The sequence below is a fragment of the Eriocheir sinensis genome, chromosome 31, assembly GCF_024679095.1.
Source record: "Eriocheir sinensis breed Jianghai 21 chromosome 31, ASM2467909v1, whole genome shotgun sequence".
Classification (NCBI taxonomy): domain Eukaryota; kingdom Metazoa; phylum Arthropoda; class Malacostraca; order Decapoda; family Varunidae; genus Eriocheir; species Eriocheir sinensis.
The window spans coordinates 14,300,261-14,325,260 of NC_066539.1; the positions used below are offsets into that span (position 1 = coordinate 14,300,261).

The 25,000-nt window shown below is 42.1% G+C and overlaps 1 protein-coding gene across 11 annotated transcripts in view; it reads left to right on the forward strand.

The window, feature by feature from the left end:
* LOC127005925 (tyrosine-protein kinase Dnt-like) overlaps positions 1 to 25,000 on the forward strand; it is a 151,856-nt gene that overhangs the window by 46,439 nt on the left and 80,417 nt on the right. For 9 of the 11 annotated variants that reach the window (XM_050875330.1, XM_050875328.1, XM_050875331.1 and 6 more), the window contains one exon: positions 24,465 to 24,704. In XM_050875330.1, the coding sequence (XP_050731287.1) occupies positions 24,551 to 24,704 (154 nt within the window). In that variant the 5' untranslated portion in view covers positions 24,465 to 24,550. Of the gene's footprint in view, positions 1 to 34; positions 77 to 9,462; positions 9,535 to 24,464; positions 24,705 to 25,000 lie in introns of those variants that run through there. The other 2 variants (XM_050875333.1, XM_050875334.1) reach the window with 2 other exon arrangements.

Genomic DNA, 25,000 nt, shown 5'->3' on the forward strand with positions numbered 1-25,000 from the left:
CACCTCTCCTCTCACTTAATACTCTTTATTACAGGTGGGTGGAGCGGTACGGCGAGGCTCACGTGTGTTGCTGTAGGTAAGGTGTTTGTCGAGGGTAATCCATGTGTCCCTCACCTGTCTGAACTCTGAAGCATGGGTAAGCGCTGCTGTTGCTGCGGGAAATGAGGGGATTATGTAAGGTGGAGAAGGGGAGACGAGTAAGGGGAGAAAAATATGAGGTAAAGATGGAAAATTGGTGGAGAATGGAAGCGAGAATGGGTTTTGATGAGGGAAAAGATGGTGATAGGTCTACAGCCAGGGAATAAAGATAAGGGTTACGGAGACTAAATATGGGAAAGAGAAGAACAGGATGATAAAGACACAGACCAGCAGCGTATATGAGTGAAGAAAAGAGGAAGAGCCGGTGTGCAAGGTGTGACATACAAGATAAATGTTGCAGAAACCAGGGGGAGTGACAGACTTAAAAAATTAAAAATGTGAAACGAGGGAGAGACTATTTTAAAAGAAGCTTGGAGGAAAATGTTGGAATCAGAATACGAGACGGTGAGGAGTGAAGGTGTAGAGGAAAGATCAGGAGTGTATGAAACGAAGGATCAGTGCCGCGGCCCAGTACAGGTCATTGTTAGCCCCCAACCAAACTATATTCTCCATTACGGTCCTTTTTTCTGTCACACACACGATACTTTAAAGATTTCCCGTGAGTGGTTTCTTCAAATTTCTTACCTTCTATGTCAACACCAAACGCCATAAGAGGAAATAAAACCCACACTGGCAGACGATAAAGGTATATTTTTACCAAACAGTTTCGGTGGACACTGCCACCATCTTCAGTGGTGTAAAGGAAGAGTAGAAGTAGGTAAAATGGCTTACAATTCTTCTTATATACAAAACTTTCCTCCCCTTGACCTGACGGACCCACCCATCCCTTCCTGTCCTGTCCCTCCCATATTTACCCGTTCCGTTTTGTATATAATAATAATTGTGAACCCTTTTACCTACTTCTACTCTTCCTTTACACCACTGAAGATGGCGCTAGTGTCCACCGAAACTGTTTGGTAAAAATATACTTCTATCGTCTGCCATTGTGGGTTTTATTTACTTCAAGAAGATCACGTCAGTGTGATTAGCCCATTCTACTATAAGAAGAATTTACTTAATATTTCATGGTTCGTCTGTGAGCTTACAACCTTGCTATGTTGAACTGAAGAACTGACAAAAAAGTTGAAATAGTTGGGGAAAAGGGGAGCCAAGTGAGATGAATAGAAAGAGAGAGAGAGAGAGAGAGAGAGAGAGAGAGAGAGAGAGAGAGAGAGAGAGAGAGAGAGAGAGAGAGAGAGAGAGAGAGAGAGAGAGAGAGAGAGAGAGAGAGAGAGAGAGAGAGAGAGAGAGAGAGAGAGAGATTGCTACGTATAAATTCATACCTTGCATAATATGTTTATATTTTGTAACCCCATTATGATAGTGTACTAAATGCTCTCATAATTTTCAAAGAAAAAGGGAATATTTATATTTCTCTAAACTCAGAAAAAATATAATCATATGACCGACTTTTCATCTAAAGCAGCTAACAAACTTGGACAAATTAAACACAACTCAATTTTTTCAATCGATCTGACACCAGTCTGCGTGCGACACACACACACACACACACACACACACACACACACACACACACACACACACACACACACACACACACACACACACACACACACACACACACACACACACACATCACATCCAGCACCCCAACTCGCCCGGTATTCAGATCACCTAATTGCATCCACTCCCAGGTACATACTCCCAGGATTCCTCTTCCGCTCACTTCCCCTCTCCCTCCCTTCCTCGTATCCCCCGCCTTCTCAGTCGACCCCTTAGCTTTATTAGGGTCCATTACCTCAGGGTAGACGTATTTAGATGGAGGGAGGAAGGAAGGCAGTATGAGGGACAGGGAGGGCCTCCATTAGGCTGCGCACGGTGAGTACGAAAGCACAAGGCATTACTGTTAGCCTGAAATGTATCGAATTATGTTTCTTGGTCCCTCTCAACGACTTTGTGTGTGTGTGTGTGTGTGTGTGTGTGTGTGTGTGTGTGTGTGTGTGTGTGTGTGTGTGTGTGTGTGTGTATCAGTGTTTTGGGTGTGTATGACTGTATGTATGCGTCAAAGGGCTTGCGTGTGTGTGTTAGCGTTTGTTTCTGTTTTTGTGTTTGGTGTTGTTTGTGTGTTTTCTGTGTTTGTGTATTTGTGTGTGCGTGTGTCTACGTAAAAAATGGTAAAGAGGAAGCAAATGAGGCAAAGGTGGAGAGAGAGAGAGAGATTTTCCGAACGTTCATAGAGGGAGATCAATAAGTAGATTGGCAGGCAGGCAAATCCACTTTTTTTCTAAGAGTTCGTAATTTTATGCACTTCATTAAACTTCCTCGCTGCGATCTTTAATGCCATGCATTGTAATTACCCCAAAAAGCTACCAACACAAGCACGATTCTCTCTCTCTCTCTCTCTCTCTCTCTCTCTCTCTCTCTCTCTCTCTCTCTCTCTCTCTCTCTCTCTCTCTCTCTCTCTCTCTCTCTCTCTCTCTCTCTCTCTCTCTCTCTCTCTCTCTCTCTCTCTCTCTCTCTCTCTCTCTCTCTCTCTCTCTCTCTTCCAATCGCCTGTTCTCTTTATCTATTTAGTCTCGCGCAACTTTATATGATTTCACTAAGCATGTCCGGTTTCCACTATAAAGAACTGATATATATATATATATATATATATATATATATATATATATATATATATATATATATATATATATATATATATATATATATATATATATATATATTTCACATTTATCTTCCATTTTTTATTGTCTTCAATTGCTTTTCCCTCTCATGCCTTGTCTCTTCTTACCTTCCTTTCTCCTCCCGTTCCGTCCGGTTCCTTCCCCTTCCATCATTTCCCTTACCTTCCCAACACTTTTCTCGTCTTCCTTTCCCTTCATTTCTTGTTCTCCCCTTCCCTGTCCGCACCCCAGAGCCAGGGTCTTCTAGCTGCCTGTTATCAACGCCGTGCACACGCTCCTCGGCAACACACTCCCTCGTAATGATGTAAACTCACAGATCACACTTAATCCCTCCACCTAATTAGAATCGAACACTACTCTGCTATCTCCATCCAGGCGCCCTCGTCGTCCCCATCCTCTTAGTAATGGACGCCGAAGCATAACCCTTGCGCAATTAATGTGTTTATATTGTGGTGGCTCATAAGTGTTTTCATTTTTCCTTTCTTTACTGATTGACCTTTCTTCACGCATCTAAATTTCAACAGCATATTTTCAGATTCTAGCGCGTTGGTTATTAGTATCCAATAGGTATACGGGTGTCTCTGTCTCAATAGGAATGGAGTCACGAGAAAATAATAATAATAACTCCGGCCAGAAGAAATACGAATTTTTCCAAGTCGAAACGTTCATTCTTCTCTCCTTCTTCATTCCCACTCCTCTGTGTCCCACTCCGCCCACACCCGCCTCCACTTCTTCCATTTTCTTCGTTCTTTCTCTCGCTTTCCTTCTCTATATATTTTAGTGGTGCTTATCCCGCCACACACAAAATAATGGAAGTGAATATTACAGATCACTGCAGTTGTGATGACTTCGGTAGTTTGTTGTACTTCTAATGTTTAAGTTCTATTTTGTTTTTGTTAATATTATTCATGTCTTTATTATTATTACTGTTATCTTTATTATTAGAGAGAGCGAGAGAGCGAGAGCGAGAGAGAGAGAATGAGTTGGTAGCAGCTTCCCTTGACTCCACCTGACTTGCTGATTGGATTTACCTTTCATACCTCTCTTGTAATTAAGACTGCTTAGGGGGCGTGTGTCAGGAAGGATGAGGACGGGTAGGATTCAGTGGTGGGAGGAAGGAGGCATGAGCGTAAGGGGGGCATAATAAACGGTTTTGAGGAGAGGAGAAATATGCAAGTTGTAAGGGAAGGAAATAATATAAGCAATGAAGGGAAAGATATGAAGCTGGAGATGAGTTATAAGATGTGCTGAAAGGAGGAGGAGGGGAAGAAATATAGTAATGAGTGCATGGAGAAGGAAGAACGACAGGAACTAAAAATGAAGGAAAAATGAATCATGGAATATGTAAACAGGAGAAAGGGGAGAGAAGTGAGGGAGAACTGGAGGATAGGAAAAGGGTAAAGCGCCAGTAGGTATTTCATAAAGTTATATGTGATCGCGTTCATTTGCATGTGTTAGTGTGCGGCGGAGCGACGGTGGTTTAGGGCCCGGGAATTGAGTCGTGTGTGCATGTGTTGGGTGTTCCGTGTTTGCTCATTCACAACCTGCACACACTCGACCACTCTCGCAGGGGGAGCTGGGGAGGCGAGGGGACAGAGGCAGCTAGCGGTTCGGAGCTTTCTAGGTACAGGGTTTTCAGTATGGTAAATTTGGGAGCTGGTTCCTATGTACCCGGTGTTCCTGTGACATGTATGTGGTTTGTGTGTTTGTTTGTTTGGTTGGATGGTTTGCCTGTTTCCTTTGTTTATTTCAATGTATGGCTGTGTGCGTTTGTTATTAAAAGTTTGCTTGGAAGAGTTTTCTTTGTAAGAAAAAATCATTTTTTTCTGCATTTATCATTCCAAAAGTTTTAATTACTGTAATAATTCTAAGCATTTTTCGATTTTCGTTATGTATCTTTTTTTTTCAACATTCCATTACCAACAAAACCAAAAAGAGCATAGTTATTTACTCTTCTGCGTGCGCGCGCACACACACACACACACACACACACACACACACACACACACACACACACACACACACACACACACACACACACACACACACACACACACAGCAGTAGCTTAGTTATAAGTACTAATTAGTCTCAACTATGATTTTCAGGGTTTGAGATTAATAGCATTACCCAATTTTAATATTTTGCATGAGTGACCATGTTCTAAATATACCGTCATGGTTACTGTAATTATTATTATTATTATTATTATTATTATTGCTATAATTATTGTTATAATTAATATTCAAACATCATCAAGGCCGAGAACTTTCAGACCCGGGAAATAAAGGGTTGTAGCTCAGGCCAGGAAGATAAAAGTAGAAGTATCACCTACACACACACACACACACACACACACACACACACACACACACACACTACAGGGCGTCTCCATCAACAACATAGCACCCGACCATGTGCCTCTACAGGACTTCTAAAACCGCCTCCAGAGATGGACGCTGGATAATCAGATCACCGTTAACACATACACGACCGTAGTGATACATATCTACAACTCTACCGCCTTCATCCCACCGCCCGCTCTGTGGGTTGGTATCCCCTCTCTGAAGGGTTAGAGTCCACTAGATTCTTTAGCGTCACCCTAGACAGTAAGCTGAAGTATGTCATCACCATCACCAGCCATCTTCCTACAAATTCCACATGTTTGATGAAGTCCTATAGAGCACACCAGCGGATGCTACAGGAATTCAACACCACCTCCATCCTCCTGAAACTCCTATAAGCCTCCCCTCCCTGGGACTTCTCCATCAGTATCACCCAACAACTTCTTCTGAAGAGAATGCAGAAGCAGGCATGTAAAAAGATCTTGGGCGTCTCATAAACCACATATGAGGAGACGCACATACAGCTGAATCTATCCGCCATTCAGGGCCGCCATCCATTAAATCTGATGAGGTTTGGGACCAGAATTCTCAGCAATCAGCAACACCGGCACCTGCTACCCCTCACTCACTTTCCCAGCTACTGGACACCACAACAGTGACAACACCCTTCACTCCATTCGAACACGTACAGACCACGAGTCTGTGTCGGCCTGGAATACGGCGTCATGCTGGTGTTGGTGAACAGCTCATGACAGTATCCGTTGGACTCGTATGACCTCCATGTGCCAGACCGCCGCACCATGAAAACCAGTTCTCGTTTATCATACGCAGATCGATTTTAAGCTAGATGTGCAAGCAAGTAGCAGCTATAGTTGTGTTGCTCCACAGCTGATCGTATGCTGGCCTTCACCATTCGGGCATTCCGTATATTCGTTTGGTTGTTTGGCTGTTTTCAAAGGAAATCATAGTATGGGATAAGAAAGTGAACACGTAACTCAACATAAGGAAAACATGATTCAATAGATACAAAATTACCATTGCGAAAAAGACTGTTGAGAGATATCGTTTTGATAAATCATTAACAGGAAAATATACGGAAGAAGCTAAATATTTCGTACATTAGGCAGCCGCGTCCTCCTCTAAATAATTCATACCATCGAATTCCTTTAAGGCCTGGAGCAGAAATATTGCATTTTTACCCATATGGCCAGCGGCGATAGAGACGATATTTCTGCCAAGTCCAGCAAAGAGGAAGAAGAGGTGAAGTGGAGGGAATGAGGAAGAAGAGGAGAAAGAAGAGGAGGGAGAGGAATAGGTAAGAAAAACAAACAAGGAGACCTGCTGGTCCATAGTGTGGGTAACTGTTGAACTGCCGACATTAGTGAGTACTGCGATACTGCTGGTGCGCGTTCGAGAACAGGACGAAACAAAAGAAGAAGAGGAGGTGGAAAAAGAGGCGTAAATGGAAGAAAGGAAGAGGTAAGTGAAGAATGAAGTTAAGGTTGAAAAATTGGAAAGAAAAAGGAGGAAGAGGTGAACAGAAGACGAAAATGAAAATAGGAGAAAAAAGAAGATCAAGAAGAAGAAAAAGAAGATGAAGGTTGTGATTGTGAAGAAGGTTATGATGGTGATGATAATAATAATGATGATAGTGTTGATACAAGTAAAAAATCAAGTTAAGATATTCGTTGCTGTATTTGTCTTACCTCATTGCTCACGCTTCCGTTATCACCATTCATATTTATAATGGGAGAAGAAAAGGAGATAAAAACAAAACAAAACGGGAAAGAGAGAGGGAATAAGTATAAGGTGAAATGCATTTGAGAGTTCTAAGTCGATGAAGGAAAGAACATAAGCATAGGGAAGGAATCGAAGGAAGAAAAAAAAGTTGAAAGGAACACATTCGATCGATTGGTGTTATGAGAAATTCAGAATGTCCTTCCACTGCTGAGTAATTTTGGCTTAATGGCTGTATGGGGAGAGAGAGAGAGAGAGAGAGAGAGAGAGGATAGGGGGAGAAAGAGTTGAATGTGACACGTACAAAGTGTGTAATCAAGAGGGTGTGTCGGGGGCCATACAGGGAAGGTTTACGGATGGAAGACAAAACGCCTCTCAGCCAGGGCGGAACGAACGCACGGTGGCAATCACAAATAAACGTCACGGCCACTTAGGTTGACCCTCCCTAGTGTGTGTGTGTGTGTGTGAGAGAGAGAGAGAGAGAGAGAGAGAGAGAGAGAGAGAGAGAGAGAGAGAGAGTGTGTGTGTGTGTGTGTGTTTGGTGGGGACGGGGTGGAGGAAGAGGAGTGGTAACCAAATACTCCATTACCCTTCACAAGCACACAAGTCTTCAGCGGTACCTAGTAATTAGACCACACCTGGGCGAGCATTTACCTTTAATAGTGGCGATCAGGGCAGGACAGTGGCACACAAGAGACAGTCATCAAGGGCGAGATTACCTTGAGGATTAAGTGTCTGGGCGCCCTCACCTGCGCTGGGCTAGAAGCTTTGCCCCATCACCCCCCCTTCCGGTCTGACACCCACACTGCCCCCTGCTCCATTCCCCCTCACCCTTTAAACAGCGCCGCGGTGGTCGCGTGTCTCCAGGTGGTGATGGGGCGCTGATTATTGCTCGTGGACATGTAAGTCTTCCGCATATGGCCATAAAGTTAATACGAAAAAAGGGGCGACATGATTTTGGGAAAAGGGTCTGTTGCGTATGGAGAGAGAGAGAGAGAGAGAGAGAGAGAGAGAGAGAGAGAGAGAGAGAGAGAGAGAGAGTCTGTGTGTGTGTGTGTGTGTGTGTGTGTGTGTGTGTGTGTTATTAACCACCGCGGTCTGATCACCAGCTGGACTTGTGTGTGTGTGTGTGTGTGTGTGTGTGTGTGTGTGTGTGTGTGTGTGTGTGTTTGTGAATAAAGGGAGTGGTGCGTAGTGTGTTTTCCAATTAAAAGTGTTTGCGAAATAGGAAATTTCTGTCGGCATGTGTGAGAAATATTTGGAATGACAGAGCCACAGTTACTCCATACTGGTGTCCTTCATTCTGCCGGAGCCTCCCCTCCCGCTCACCCAGCCTCCGTCTTCCCAGCCTCCTCCTTTCCCCTCTCCCTCTCCTTACACCACCCTGCAGGAGCGTCAACAATGGAAGGAATTTTAATGACGTCACAATCGCTTCTCGGAGACCGACCGTACTGGAATAAACAAAAAAGTCTTCTCTTCTGTGTGTCGGGATGTGGAGGGGAATTTATTTTCTCTGAGGAAATCAACGCCAAGGCGACGGGAAAATATGCTGCAAAGAATGTTTTGACGGAAAGTGGTCCAGTAACATATTATGTGCTGTGTTATGAGTATGTATATATATATATATATATATATATATATATATATATATATATATATATATATATATATATATATATATATATATATATATATATATATATGTTTGTATCTGAAAATTTTTCCTCATATTCGGGTCAAGGTGGACTGAAATTCAGCGTCATGATCACTCGGCACTGCGCATTGCCGCTAGTACCGGTACCGTTTGGATCTTAGTGACGCTCGGTGCTCGCCCGCCCGCCTCAGTGTGGTATCACGCGGTATGGGCCCTGTATGGAGACGCTGAGTCACTGTTTCGCTGACCGTCCCCCCAAGTTCCCACCATTTTGTCCTGCTTTCCGTTTCCATCACAGCTCCCGTTTCCATTATTTTATTATTTTATTTATTTATTGGAGTTACAGGATAATTCTTCATGTCCGATTCTTTTTATTTTTTAGGTTACTAATAAATATTGTTATTGTTATTAGACTATGATCGAGTACCCATATCACCGAGATATCCACTCACTGAGTGGTGATCTCTCTCTCTCTCTCTCTCTCTCTCTCTCTCTCTCTCTCTCTCTCTCTCTCTCTCTCTCTGAATGAAGTGAATATTTATTTTTTCGATAAAAAAATAGCATGTATAGTTATTATGGATGTACTCGATCACAGTCTAATAACAATAACAATATTTAGTAGCAACCTAAAAAAGAATCGGACATGAAGAATTATCAATAAATCCAATAAATAATTCCGATCAATCTGGTACCAGTACCGAGCAATCTGGTACCAGTACCGAGCAATCTGGTACCAGTACCGAGCAATGTGGTACCAGTACCGAGCAATGTGGTACCAGTACCGAGCAATGTGGTACCAGTACCGAGCAATCTGGTACCAGTACCGAGCAATCTGGTACCAGTACCGAGCAATCTGGTACCGGTACCGAACCGTTTAGCTGGTACCGTTAGTACCGGTACCTGCCCACCCCTACAGTGGCAGTTGGCGAGCAGCCATCGTCCAGTGAGTTGTAGTGTTTCGCTCCGCCGGGCATCAATCATTCTCACTTTTCCTTAAAACTGAATTCTTACAAGGTAAGGGTGTTAAATATTTGTTAGAAAATGTAATGTAGTTAGATTATTTATCAGGAAGATGATGTTTTATTAGTTGTTCTTGCAATAACTATCGGATAGTTTTCAAATGGTCATGGTTATTTCAAGTATGAGAGGGATGCAGTAGCTACAGCCTTAATACACTTATCAGAGATAATGTTTCATAACTATATTGTAGTAGCCTACTTGATATAATCACGGGTTGTTTTCTAATTGGTTATGGTTATTTCTAGAAACATAGGGATACAGTATAGCCTCATTACACTTTAATGCACTTATCAGAGATGATGTTTCATAACTAGTAGCCTACTTACAATAATTGTTTTTTTTTCTTCAAATGGTTATGGTTATTTATAGCAACATAGGGATACAGCGTAGCCTCATTACATTTCTCAGAGTTGATGTTTCATAACTATAGTCGCCTCACCCGAGTCTGAAGTGTGCATTATCGCGCAACGGCAACCTGCAGCTACACGGCGTGTCCGATTTTTTGGATACTGTATGCTAGCCTACGCATAGTAAATAGTCCTTAGTGTCAATAGGTATATGCAGGCAGCAATAACAAATACCGTTAATTATAGTCGATTATGAGTTAAAAATATTAGTAATGTCGCAAATAGCTTTTTGGTTAATTTACTAGATCGCTGATTCTGATTATTAAACAGCCTTGAAGCTGTCCTCCACCGAGAAAAATTAGCAGGCTAAATATTAACAAAACAGCTATTTACGATCTTACTAATATTTTTTTTAACTCATAATCAACTAGGTACATATAACTGACGGTATTTGTTATTGCTGCTTGCACATCATTGACAGTGACGGCTGTTTACTATGCGTAGGCTAGCACACATTATCCACGAAATCGGACACGCCGTGTGGCTGCAGGTTGCCGTTGCGCGATAATGCACACTTCAGACTCGGGTGAGCCGACTATAGTAGCCTACTTACGAAAATCACGGGCTATTTTTCAAATGGCTATGGCTATTTCTAGCAACGTAGGGATACAGTATAGCCTTATTAACCTTCTCAGTGATTGTTTCACAACTCACACTTACAATAATCACAGGATAATCTTTAAATGGTTATAGTTATTTTTAGTATGAGATGAATGCAGTATTGCCTCAGTACACTTCTCAGTGGTGATGTTTCATAACTCGTACATACATTAATTACGGGATACTTTATAAATGGTTATGGTTATTTATAGCAACATAGTGATACAGTATAGCTTCATTACACTTGTCGGTGGTGATGTTTCCCTATATAAACCTTCCTGCCCAGCACAGGAGATGATTATCGATGTAGTACTTACCTCATGTACGAAATATGGATGAGAAAACAGTCGAGTTAACGAGGTGGTGGTCCACGATCACCGTTGCCAGATTATTGTACTCAAGAGCCGCGTATTTACCGGTTTTCGGCCCCTAACTGTTGCCAATAATCACGGGATAGTCTTCAAATGATTATGGGTATTTCCAGTATATGTAAATAATGTTTGAGTGATGATAAATATCTGTAGCACGACCACAAAACAATTAGTCTACAGCGTGAGGAAATGTTTAATTTATCATATGTTAATCCTCCTTTCCTGGCTTGGAAAAGCATGAATAAAATTTTACTCTGCCGTTGTTTTATCGTGATTGTGTAGCATACGTTTATAGAAACGAAGGTACGTGTGTCCCAGCATTTGTGTGTTCGCGTAGGAACGAGTGGGTAAAGATAATTAGTCACCCCACACTGATAACGTTATTAACACAATAAAAAGCATCGTAGAAAATTTCATTATGTATTCACGTCATCCTGAGCAATTTGAGTGATTGCTGTAAAGGGGTTATCGGTATTAAGAAAATATTTAGTAAGAAACACTGTCAAGATCATCAAACCTGACGTCCTTAATGTTTATCATTATCAAGGATGCATAGTATTTAAGTAATGCTGATATCAGCATAGGGTGTTTGAATATATTCATCGATCCTTCTTTCTTCTTTTTCTTTATCACCTATGATTCCATTTTTTAATTATTTTCTTTTACATCTCTGCCTATTGCGCCGGTAGGCTTTCTTCAAGGGTATAGCTGGTGGTCGGCCCAAGCCCGTTGTGGCGCAGGCAAATTTTTTTATAGTGGCGCCAGTTATGCTTGACTCATGCTGCCCCCCCAAACTCATTTTTCATTCACTTGGACGGTTTCTACTAGAGTCCGGGTTGATGGGTGGTCTTCAGGACAGTATGTGGGTAGTCTTAGGCAACTCGGCGAAAAAATAGTAAGCATACATACAACACGCATGGGAAACCTCTGCAGGTCATACAGAAGGAATCGGATTTTGGAGGCAGCATCAGCAGTGACCTGAATCATGCAAACCACTGTAAAAAAAAAAAAAAATGCATTGACCGCTACTTACATAGGTCAAGAGTGAACTGAACGTACACTTTCACCAAAAAAAGTTATCGAACACCTGGGTACGATGGATGTGAAAATGAATCGATCGTGGCTAGTCGCCTCGGAAAGTTTGGTACCCTTGATTGTGATGACGCACCTGAATCCATTACTGCATATGATAGGTTTCGAGCTGTGTTGAACTTGGCATCGGAGATTTGATGGTCGCAGTAAATCAGGCTCACGTTAGTCGCAAATGCAATGGAGACCTCACAAGAGCGGATACTCGTCGCTCCATGTTTCCATGCTTCTTCCTCCTCCTCTTATTATCGTATAGACTGAATAACATTTTCCTTTCCCTATTCACCAACAAACTAATACATCCCAATATTTTGGTGAGAGGGATTTTTCTTCACGAACAAGGGAATGTGTCATCTACGTGTATTAGAATTCATCCACTCGGGTACCATATATATTTTCCAGAATCCTAAGAAAAAAAAGAGTCAACGACGGAAGGGGGAGATAGACAGCAAACCGAAAAAGAAACACCGAAAATATTAGATCAGTTCCAAGATTGAACCCGAGTCCCGCGCGTCAGGAATGTCAACAAAGGGAAGCCGGGGACTAATTCGCCTTTCGCATGGTACTGTTTGGTGATTTTTGAGCGACTTCTGGAGACAGGAGGAGGGAGAGCCAGTGATCACGCTTGTTATTCCTGTTTTATTTTGTTTTAGGTTTCCACTACGTATTTTTGTTTCCAAAATCTCTCACTCCCTCTTCTCTCTTTCCTTTGACTCTCGACCTCAAATTCCTATTGGAGGGAATGCCAAAGGAAGGAATGGAGGGAGGATGAAATACAGGGAGGGTGAGGTGAAGAGGGATCAGGTCATATCGCGTGCAGGGGGGAAAAATATGTCATGTCTCTACCAAACCAAATTTTCTTCATGTTTTCCTCAATATGTGTGTGTGTGTGTGTGTGTGTGTGTGTGTGTGTGTGTGTGTGCTCGCGCGTGTCATTTTTTGTTTCCTACCATTATCCTAACCACTACCACCACAGTCACGACCACCTACACCGACGCCGCCTTCCCTTCCACCATCTCCTCACCTTCATCACTTTTAACACCATCACCTTCCGTTACCTCAGCACCACCACCACCAACAACAACAGCAACAACAATAACAACGACAACTCGAATGATCAATAAAAAGCCATATTGTGCATCTTCGTCAGTCTTAAGTAAAATGGATGAAGAGGAACGAGCAGAACCCATTACATTAGCTGTCCCGCTGCAGCCATTGTCGCCTTTGTCCTGGACTCGTGGTGGGAGGGACAGGGGCTTCGTCGTGCATGGCGTCGTGTGAATGGCCGATGCTCTACCAAGCCGCCATTAACCTCAACTGAAATTTATCGATATTGGTGTGGTATTACGATTATGGTCTTTGTTGGGCGTCCCAATAGCCTCAAGGTATTGAGGAGACCGACGCACTCAGAGCGGGAGTAATATGCATACCTTCAACTTAAAGGGGATTACTTGAGGGTGACCAATTGTCCCTTTTCATACAGAGAAATATGGCACCTGTTACCGCGTGAAAGGTGTGTGCTAAGGCGTGATGTTGTATGCTAATAGTGATGGGTCATTGTGTGCTGCATCGAGGAGCCGCTGTACGTGCCTGGTGAGGTGGCAGCGGTGTGATGGTCCACTGTGGTGTGTGAAACTGGAAGTTATAATTATCTAACATATAAGCTTAAAGGCTTTAGCCAAGGATCATGGAAGAGTTTGGCAGACTACGGCGGCCTTTGCTACTCGGTAAGGGCTGCGGGAGCGAGATACACGTTCTTGGCTCTCGCTTGTCACATTATTATCTACCTAAAAATAAAAAATTGTTGATTAAGTATTGTTGGACATTCCACACACGACACTGTTGTTACTACTATATACGGACCCAGCCGCTAATGAGACAGGTGTATCCAGTTAACTGTGGATTTCCGTTCACATCCCGACAACCTAAAAAGTCACTAAACTTAATAAATTCAATTAACAATACATTGGTCATTAATATTCCTCTCACAGGGTACAGAGAGGACGCGAAATCCAACTCTTTACACTGAGCCCGTAAGTTTGAATTTCCGTGATGCTCCGCGGTGACTGAACAGGTGACGCGAGAGCGAGGCAGCGAAAGTAATATAAAATGTCAAGATAATTATTATCGAAAGTCACCATTAATGAGCGCAGGAGTGTCCCGGTGAGTCGTCCTAATGACCGCTTCTCCGAGTCTGTTATCGCCTCGTGCAGTGTCTTATTCGTCAAATTTATTAGGCGCCGAGGATTGTACACACTCAAGCGTCTTTCTCATTACTCTCTGCCCTTGCTTACTTGTTCTGTGTGTGTGTGTGTGTGTGTGTGTGTGTGTGTGTGTGTGTGTGTGTGTGTGTGTGTGTGTGTGTGTGTGTGTGTGTGTACTGTCTTTGTTGTGTATACTTGGCACACTGGGCAATGTCATCTTCCTCCTTCACACTCTAGGCTAAGCACACAAAATCTTATAGCTTTTTCACCACAACATGCTCATTCTCCCTTAACACAAAAGCACTCATATACTGGCAAACTTTTGTTCTCATCTTATCTTACTCCAACTTTTCCCTGCATGCACACATGAACTCTTCGCAATCATATAGTGCTGCTGCGATTTCATTTCTAACATAGACATATCAGTAATATTTTATACATTGTTTTTAACACTTTTCAATTATTTTCGCTGACAATTTCGTTTCATTTTTCCCACATTGTGGTTGGCACTGATGAATGAATTATAACGCGGTAAATAAAATAAAAAAAATCTAATGCTTTTTGTTTCATATCAGTTACACGTACGCCGTTCTATTCTGCTTTCACGAACTTTCATATTGTTTAAAAGAACTACGATTCAATCCTCCCGCACTGACCAATAATTATAATTAGCAAATAAAGAGTCTCGACCATGCGCTCTTCTTCAGTACTGGTGTGCCAGTAGAGACCACATCCCTAAGCCATTCCGTGACCAATTCATGAGAGACTTGATCGAGTATTGCGCCGTCTCCAGTGGCCAGGCAGAGGGTTCCGGAAGGTTTCTGGTGGAAGCTGGCTACTATGACATATTGAACCAGTCGAAAGTTACCTTCTAGCCGACCCGATGGAAGAGAGCAAAGGAAGCAAGAACAACCTTTAAAAATTAAAATAGTTAAGACCTTGTATAGTTTCTGCTCTAGTGTATTTTTTGTCCCGAACTTCTCACTAAATTTTTCATTTGTTTTCACACTAGTTTTAACCCGGTAGCTGCGGGGATCATGCTTCTTATAGGCCCCTCAAAGCGAGAAAAATGAGAAAAAATCATCACTCACGTAAACCATTTCATTATATATATCAACGCATTTGTGATCAGTTTATGAATCATCTGTTTTTTGGGGGGTTATATCGTGGCAAAAATTTGGCCCGTCGCTGCTACACGGTAAAGCCACAAATTTGGCCCGTCGATGCTACCGGGTTAAGGTCTGTTTAAAGTTTTCCAAATAAAAGAGTTTATATCTTCATCCGCTTTATAGCGTATCCTTCCTTTTCAATATCTATTTACGTTTAAGTCAGTGTGTGTGTGTGTGTGTGTGTGTGAGTTTTATGTGATATCACTACAGTGGCAGTTGCGATGTACGTAAATATTTATCATTTCTTCAGCATCACTGAGAGGGGGAAGGACAGGTGGAGTTAAGATAACGAGTGGTTTATTTTCTTCGTTATTGTTATATACATTGCGGTTTCGGAATAACTTAGTGATTAAGTTGTGGTCAGTCGTGTGAAGTACTACAGCAAATTTGTTTTTATTTTCTATGGTGAAGACTATTTAATTCAGGATTTCAATGGTACTCTTGCCCGAACCCGAAATAAAAATTCAGGTTCCTGTACAGAGTGCATTATATCTGTGCTCCTGATGATCGCCTATAAAGCAACGAGAGAACTCGAACGTTGGACGCTCCTGGCTTACCTTTTTTTTTTTCTTTTTTTTCTTTTTTTTCTTTTTTCACAACAAAGGGGACAGCTCAAGGGCACACAAAAAAAGGAAACAATAATAAAAAAAAAAGCCCGCTGCTCGCTGCTCCTAAAAAAGAATCAAAAGAGGTGGCCGAAAGAGAGTTCAATTTCGGGAGGAGAGGTGTCCTGATACCCTTCTCTTGAAAGAGTTCAAGTCGTAGGCAGGAGGAAATACAGATGAAGGAAGATTGTTCCAGAGTTTACCAGCGTGAGGGATGAAAGAGTGAAGATGCTGGTTAACTCTTGCATAAGGGGTTTGGACAGTATAGGGATGAGCATGAGTAGAAAGTCGTGTGCAGCGGGGCCGCGGGAGGGTGGGAGGCATGCAGTTAGCAAGTTCAGAAGAGCAGTCAGCGTGGAAATATCGATAGAAGATGGAAATATCGATAGAAGATGGAAAGAGAGACAACATCGCGACGGAATTTAAGAGGTAGAAGACTTTCAGTAGGAGGAGAGCTGATGAGACGAAGAGCCTTAGACTCCACACTGTCCAGAAGAGCATAATCCATACGAGGGCGGACAAGGCCCCTGTATATGGATAGCAACTGCGCGGGGGAGAAGAACTGGCGGAGACGATACAGAACGCCCAACCTCGAGGAAGCTGATTTAGCGAGAGAGGAGATGTGAAGTTTCCAGTTGAGATTTTGAGTTAAGGATAGACCGAGGATGTTTAGTGTTGAAGATGGTGATAGCTGAGTGTTGTTGAAGAATAGGGGATAGGTGTTTGGAAGATTGTGTCGAGCTGATAGGTGGAGAAATTGAGTTTTTTAATTTTTTTCACCACCATGGCTTTTTTTTTCTCATTATAAAGAATATTCTATCTTACTTATTACAGATTTTCTATTCTTGTATTTTATGTTTTCCTTTTGGTAAAAGGAATGCCTTGAAAACGGATATTTCATAATTTTTTTTTTTACTATAATGAAAGAAAGTTTACGGTGACGAAGCTGTTCAGAAACGCCGTTTTTGTTCCTAGGCAAATCCTAAATTTAATTCTCAGTAAACCCAAATATGTAAGTCTTTAAATTCTAGGTGATAAAAATGTGTATTCTAGTACTTTTCATCATAGATCTGCCAATGTAATTTTGGTACATCATATTTCATCTTAATGAAATATTAATTTTTAACAGTTTTCCAAAATTTGATTATCTCTTCAATCTGTTCTTCAAATTTTACTAAATTAATCAGCAAGCGTTGATTAAAATCCTGCCTCAGTCTTTTCTGATAGCAGCCATTTTCTTATTTTCCTATTTTAGTTTCGTTAATGAAATCTGCCATTTATTGTTTTGTCCATATTTCTCACTGAATTCAGAGTAAAATATATGAAACCTTCACCATTACCTTTTTCTTTCTTCTTATCCTACAACCTTCATGTAAAATACTCCTCTCGCCCCCCGATGGTTCTTCATTATTTAATCATATTTCCGATATTTACTCGCAGTCATTCTTTCTCTTGGAGCTCTTTCCCATGTCTGCTGATTACTTGAACCTTGCCATGAAGAGGAAGGAAAGAGAAAAGAGAATATAAACAAGAATAAAATAGAAATGTTTGATGATGCCGCAAAAAGCAACGAAAAGAAGAAAGAGGAGTAGGAAGGGGAGAAAGAGAGAAGAATGGGGAGGATTAGGGAAAAAAATAAGAGATTGGGGCGGCGGAGATTGAGGAGGAGGAGGGAGAAGAAGAAGAAGAAGAGGAAACATGGAAACATGGAAATGCAGGCAACAGAAAGACAGGAATAACTCATAAGTTTGGTCGCTTCTAGTGATTTAATCTGGTCGACAGTCCCTTCAGTGCCAGCAGAACAGATGAAAGCACTTCGATGCCTACGATCTGTCGTCGCAGCGAAGTAGCTGTCAATTTGATTTTAAAAGGAGTTGTTGGTTTTTGCACTTGCTACTTCAGAAGGGAGGTTGTTGTAATAGCGGACGACACCATTTGAGAAGAAGCTCTTGCAGATATCTATACTACATGCCTCGCTTGAATAGCAGTTACAGTAATATTATCACCCAATTATATTACACATTTCTCTCTTAATTCTGTAAATTATTTGCGGAAACAATAATTACATAAATAAGTAATGAAAGTATGAAGAAATCTATGCTCACTTTCATATTTTAATAAGTGAAATTACACCAGGGTGACAACTGGTTAGAAATTAACGCCACAGACTTTCATTGTTTTTGCCGTGAATATCATGTCCTGCAGTACTTTATTTTCGTTAGGCAGAGGTGGTCCATACGCATTTCGCCGTGTGCTTGACCTGTGGACCAGGTCGAGTCGGGACAGAAGTTGGGTGGGCTGAGGGGCACGGAACGTCACTGCTCAGGAATGTACCTCATTTTCGCACATGGTTCACCATGGTTCACAACCCCCCATGTGGTAGGAGGCCGGACGCCGCACACGGCCAATGACATGTAAAATGGACGGCGAACATCAGCGACCACCTACTACCTGACGGCAACCAGACGACATCCGCTCCCCGTTCACCAGTTAACGGTCTTATGTCGGCCACCGGTGGCAGTCAGCTTGCCGTCCAGACGCAGCCCTTTCGACCACCAAACGGCAACCTTTTTACGCCGACAGAGACCAAAAACCTCCAGCCGACCTTTTCGGTCGTACGGTGGATGGAGACACATGATGATCGCACGCACCACCATGTGCAGGTCGCGAGGGGTCACACATGTCGTTATGTGTCTCCGTTCGCCGTACGACCGAAAAGGTCGGCTGGTGGTTTGTGGTGCTGCACCAAAAACCTCCAACCGACCTCTCAAATCTCTGCCGGCCGTAAAAAGGTTGCCGTCCAGTGGCCAAATGGACTGCGTCTGGACGGCAAGCGGACTACCACCGGTGACCGACATACGACCGTTAACTCGCGCATGGTCGCACTGTTTTTAGGTCGTAAAGTCAGTGTGACTGGGCCTTAAATTCATTCATGTAAGCATTCATGTAAGCTAGGGACCATGACTGCACCTAAGTGATGTCTTACAAAAAAAGTTATACAAAAAAATAATTACTCCTAAGTCTCACATTCAAAGTTCCTCGCTCTAAACCTGAGCAGGGTATTAGCTATTTTACAGAGAGGCTTACAATGCTTCGTATGATTCAGGTAACTGCTGGTAGAAACCCTAAGGTACAATTCAATATGTGCTTCCCGCAAAGGAAGGAGAATTTGTATAGTAGGAGGAAGAAGAGTAAAAGGAGAATGAGAAAGATGAGGAGGAGCACCACAATGTTGATAACATTCATGAAGGTGACGATGAGAATAATGATGATGAAGCTAAGAAGGAGGAAGATTAAGAAGACGAGGAGGAAGAGGATAAGTAGGAGGAGAAGAAAAACACAAAGAGCACAGAGTATGAGGAACAAGCTGAAAAGGAAAATATAAAAAAGAGGAAGAAGGAATGGGAGTGGAAAAGAGCTCTAGATTAAAGGGGAAGAGGAACGTGGAAAAATGAAGACGGAAGTTAGGAAGGAGGAAATAAATAAATAAAGAGATGGATAAGTAGAATAATGATGAAGAGGAAGAAGAGGAGGAGGCGGCGTCTCCCTTTGGCGCAGCGTAAAGAGGAGCGTAAATCAAGCGTCCGAAGGTAATGTCTCACGCCGGAGGTGAATTATGGCTTATATATCACACCTGCCCACTGGCCCCGTGCACCTACCAATCATTAAAGGTATTTTCAGCGACGCGCGAGAGGACATGAAGGCTCTTAGTGTAATTTTCGGGGCGTTTCGAAGTGACGGGGACATTTTACTTCTTGTCATAATGTGTTTGGCTTCTGAGAGAGAGAGAGAGAGAGAGAGAGAGAGAGAGAGAGAGAGAGAGAGAGAGTTGCTGTTCTAATAGTAGTGGGAGGGTGGTGGTTAAGTGGTCAGCGTACGGGAGCGGCGTCGAGAAGGACCTGGGTTCGAGTCACGCCCACCGCTACAAGCTGACAATTTTCAGTCATCACCGAGTGGCCTAAGGTTTCCCACATGCTGCCCTGCAGACCACCGATCAACCCAAACTTTAGATTTTGATCTAAAAAAGAGGATCAGCATTGAACTCCGGAGGACAGCATGACCCCAAACAAAATAGAAGGCCACCAGGTTCTAACATGAAAACCTACTGGTTCCATAGGCTAAACGTAAGAAAAAAAATTGTTGCAATAGGGGTATAGTTATTGTAGTGATGATAGCAGTAGTAGTAGTAGTTGAAGAAGCAGTACTCGTAATAGTGGTGGTAGTAGAACATAAAAACATAAGGAGTCTGCAAGAGGCCGTTTGGCCAATACAAGGCACCTCCTGTATCTATATCTATGGTATTGGCACCCACAACATGGCTGCCAAGCCTGTTCCATTCATTCACCACTCTATTGGTAAACCAATTCTTGCCTATGTCTTTGTTGAATCTGAATTTATCTAGCTTAAAACCATTGCTACGTGTCCTACTTGGTTCTTTTACAGCCAAAACCCTATTGCATCCCCTTTATTGAGGCCCTTCGTCCATTTACATACTTCGATAAGGTCTCCTCGCAACCTTCGCCTTTCTAGAGAGTGTAAATTTAAAGGCTTCGGTGTCTTTATAAGGCAAGTTTCTCACCCCCTGAATCATCTTTGTCATCCTCCTCTTTTCAGATTCTAACATCTTGATATCCATTCTATAGTAGGGTGACCAGAACTGAACTGCATAATCGAGATGAGGTCTAACTAGTGCTGTAAGTAAAGTTTGAGGATGACTTCAGCGGTCCTATTGCTTACGCTTCTCGAGATGAAACCCAATACCCTGTTTGCACGATTTTTAGCCTGAATGCATTGAGCCCTAGGACCTGCTTAGAGGAGTGTCATTTAAGGAGTAATTGTGTGGGGGGTTATTCCTACCTACACTCAGAATACTACACTTCCCGACATTGAATTCCATCTGCTACTTCCCCGCCCAATCATAAAGTCTGTCAAGCTCATCCTGGAGAACGCTAGCTTCGTAGTCTGATTGGATTACTCTACCGATCTTGGTATCATCTGCGAACTTACTGACATCACTACTAATTCCTGTGTCCAAATCATTGATGTAAATAATAAAAAGCAGCAGACCCAGCACCGACTCCAGTGGGACTCCACTCGTAACACTGCCCCGTTCAGGTTTCTTACCATTGATTTGCACTCTCTGCTTCCTACCACTAAGCCACGCCCTAATCCAGTAGTAGTAGTAGTAGTAGTAGTAGTAGGAGGAGGAGGAGGAGGTGAAGTGTAGCTATTGTAATGGCTGTAGCAGTAGTAGAAAAAGAAGTTTTGATTGTATCAGTATCAGTAGCAGTAGTAGTCAAAGTAGAGTAGTACTAGTAGCAGTAGTAGTAATAATAATAGTAGTAGTAGTAGTAGTAGTAGTAGTAGAAGTAAATTTTGTTATAGAAATTGTGATAGCAAAAGTAATGGTGTTGAAGCAGCCATAAATAAAATATTAATATCAGTTGTTGCTATAGTTATTATTATACTTTTATTTTTTTATTGTTGTTCTTGTTCAGGTTTCATAAGTTATAGCAGGGACAGCAGTGGTGCCATATTTTGTGGTGGTGTCATTTTTGCTTGATAGTTTTGGGGAAAGGTTGGGATGGAGCAGGCGCCCCGGGGCGGGGTTGGGGGATTGGCGGGGCGGGGAGGAGTGAAGCAAGGGTGGTGCAGCCATTAGGGTCAGTGCACAGCAGGGAACCCGCCGCTAGTAGGAGAAGGTTTGGTTCTTTATTTCTCCAAGTCTAATGACGCTCCACATTATTATTAAAATGCTCATCCTCCCGCTCGTCTGCATCACAACCTTCACCATCATAATTAGCAGCAGGAGCATCTGTTGTATTAAAAGGCACTATTCACATTTTCTCCTTACAAGGCAAGGTACACGCTCGTCGTATAAGCAGATAACAATAGGTAAAATCTTAAGTTTATAGGAATTCATTGAACAGAAATCACCATTGTGAATGTAGCAAATCCAGTTCAAAGAAAGTAGTTTGTATTTGCACTCAACAGTGTAGGCCCTCGGTAACACCAGTTCTCGTTAAACACACACACACACACACACACACACACACACACACACACACACACACACACACACACACACACACACACACACACACACACACACACACACACACACACACACACACACACACACACACACACACACACACACACACACACACACACACACACACACACACACACACACACACACACACACACACACACACACACACACACACACACACACACACACACACACACACACACACACACACACACACACACACACACACACACACACACACACTAAATAGACACACACACACACTAAACAGACACACACCCAGACATACGCACAATTAAATGATCGCCATTCTTAGCACAATGGTATAGGGTAACTATTTAATGTGTTTCAAAGCAATCACGTTCCAAACCGAGGTAGGCCTCTATTCCAGACAAAGGTTACATTCATTAAAAACATCACGAAGGCTTATAAACAAATCAGCCGTGTCATTTCAGCAGCACTGAGAGATGATACCAGTCACCACTCACTCGGGAAATCTTAATCACAGCTCCAAAAGGCACATCAGAAGTCTATCCAAAGAACAGCATGAGGAAGAAAACGAGACTGACCAAGTTGTAAAGTCGTAGGGTTAAAAAGACGTAACACATGAAAGGCAGACAAATGATGTTACCTATGAGAATGAAATACGTATCTACATTACCAGCACTACTACCACCACCACCGCCACCGAAACAACCACCATTCCCTCATCACGACCACCATCATCACCTTGATTGTCATTTCCAACGCAGTGGTCGACACTATCACCTGCTAAGCAACCACCACTACCTCACCACCAGCTTATCTTCAATGGCCTCGTAATGGTTTTAATTAAAGTCAATAGAAACACGAATATATTAACCCATGAATGCTTGGAGAGTCCGGACATATTGGCTTCAGCACCCCCTCTTACCTGGCGCAGTTGTATACAATAGTGCATCTCTCTCTCTCTCTCTCTCTCTCTCTCTCTCTCTCTCTCTCTCTCTCTCTCTCTCTCTCTCTCGAATTATTTATCTGCTCCTAAACCACTCGCACATGAACGCAAACATACGAACGTGCGAACAATTAGTGGGTAGTTGTTTTCGTATATAAAGGCAGAAAACCAAACAAAATATAAAAGATAGCACTCATTTTTCACGCTTTTCAAGTTTTTCTTTTGCTTTATCGGTAACGCAAGAGAGCAAAGTGTTCAAACGTGGAAGAAAAAAGTGTTATATAAAAAAATAGGAATAATAGCTAATCAAAATTTCAGATTCAGAAAACACTAAAAAACACGGAAATTACCACAGATTTATTCTTCCTAAGCCAGTTGGATTAACCTTATTATCAGTACAACCCTTTATGACTGTCTGCCTCCGTGGTAAAAGAGCCAGGTAGGACACGTAGCAATTGTTTTTAATTAGACAAATTAAGATTCAGCAAAGACATGGGCAAGAATTGGTTCATCAGTAGAGTGGTAGATGCATGGAGTGGAAGATAAAGTCATGTATAGTGAGGTAAGGTGGGGTTAGGATTACAGGAGCTGCCTTGTATAGGCCAACCGGTCTCTTACAGACTCCTTGCGTTCTTATGTTCTTATATTATATATATATATATATATATATATATATATATATATATATATATATATATATATATATATATATATATATATATATATATATATATATATATATATATATAAAACGAGTTCCGCCCACAATATGGTTGCTAGATCGTCTGATAGATTTTTTTTCAAAGTTAACCAGTAACTGTATATACCTTATAGCACAACATTTGACTTCGATATATTTGACCTTACATTTTTATGACAGTTAAACATCTGAAATTAGATTAGTCACACAAAATCAATGATATAATAATACGATACTAATTAGCTTTTGTCTATTGTTCATAATCATCCCTTTGGAATATATATATATATATATAATATATATATATATATATATATATATATATATATATATATATATATATATATATATATATATATATATATATATATATAGAGTGTGAGAGAGAGAGAGAGAGAGAGAGAGAGAGAAGGGGGTGCTGGGTAGGGGGGTTATCCTTGACGAGCTCTAAGAAAAACGAGATACACTTTTGGAAGGAAAGTTTGGGTTTGGTTCGGTATGAAAGAACACATACCCCCCCCCACTCCCCACACACACACACACACACACACACACACACACACACACACACACACACACACACACACACACACACACACACACACACACACACACACACACACACACACACACACACACACACACACACACACACACACACACACACACACACACACACACACACACACACACACACACACACTAACACATACAAATATAAGATCTAACCGTTTGTTATACATTCATGGGAAAAGAAATCTATTCCTCATTACATCCTCTCTTTTTGCAGTTGGAGCCATGTACCCACGAGCAGCCATGGACTCGACCCGCCTCCATCCTGCCTGCGCGTGATGCCGAGCCGCCCATGAGGAAGCGATGGGCGGCTGGCCTGCGGGAGGCGGCAAAAGGAGGGGCGGGTTGTGGTGGTGGGCGGTGGTGGTGGTGATGGGGATGGTCATGGTGATGCCCCGCCACGCCGCTGCCAACATCGATCTCTACATGTCCAGCGAAGAGACCCACCGGTTGTTAGGTAAGTCTGTTTTGAGTAATAAAGATGAGAGATGGAAAAGGTAAAACAAAGCAAGATAAGAGAAAGGACGCGGTAGGAGGTAGAAATGCAGGATTGTCAATATAGTATATATAGGTGAGTGAAACATGAGACTAGTGAAAACTGCGTAAAAAAAAATAGGGATGCATGAAAGTACATTAACGGAAACAATTACAGAATAAATTATGAAATTGGTAATTCCTTAAACAGCAACAACTCCCTCTAAAATTGAAGTTCACGTTTATCGATTAAATATTCATGATTTGTACATCGTGTTT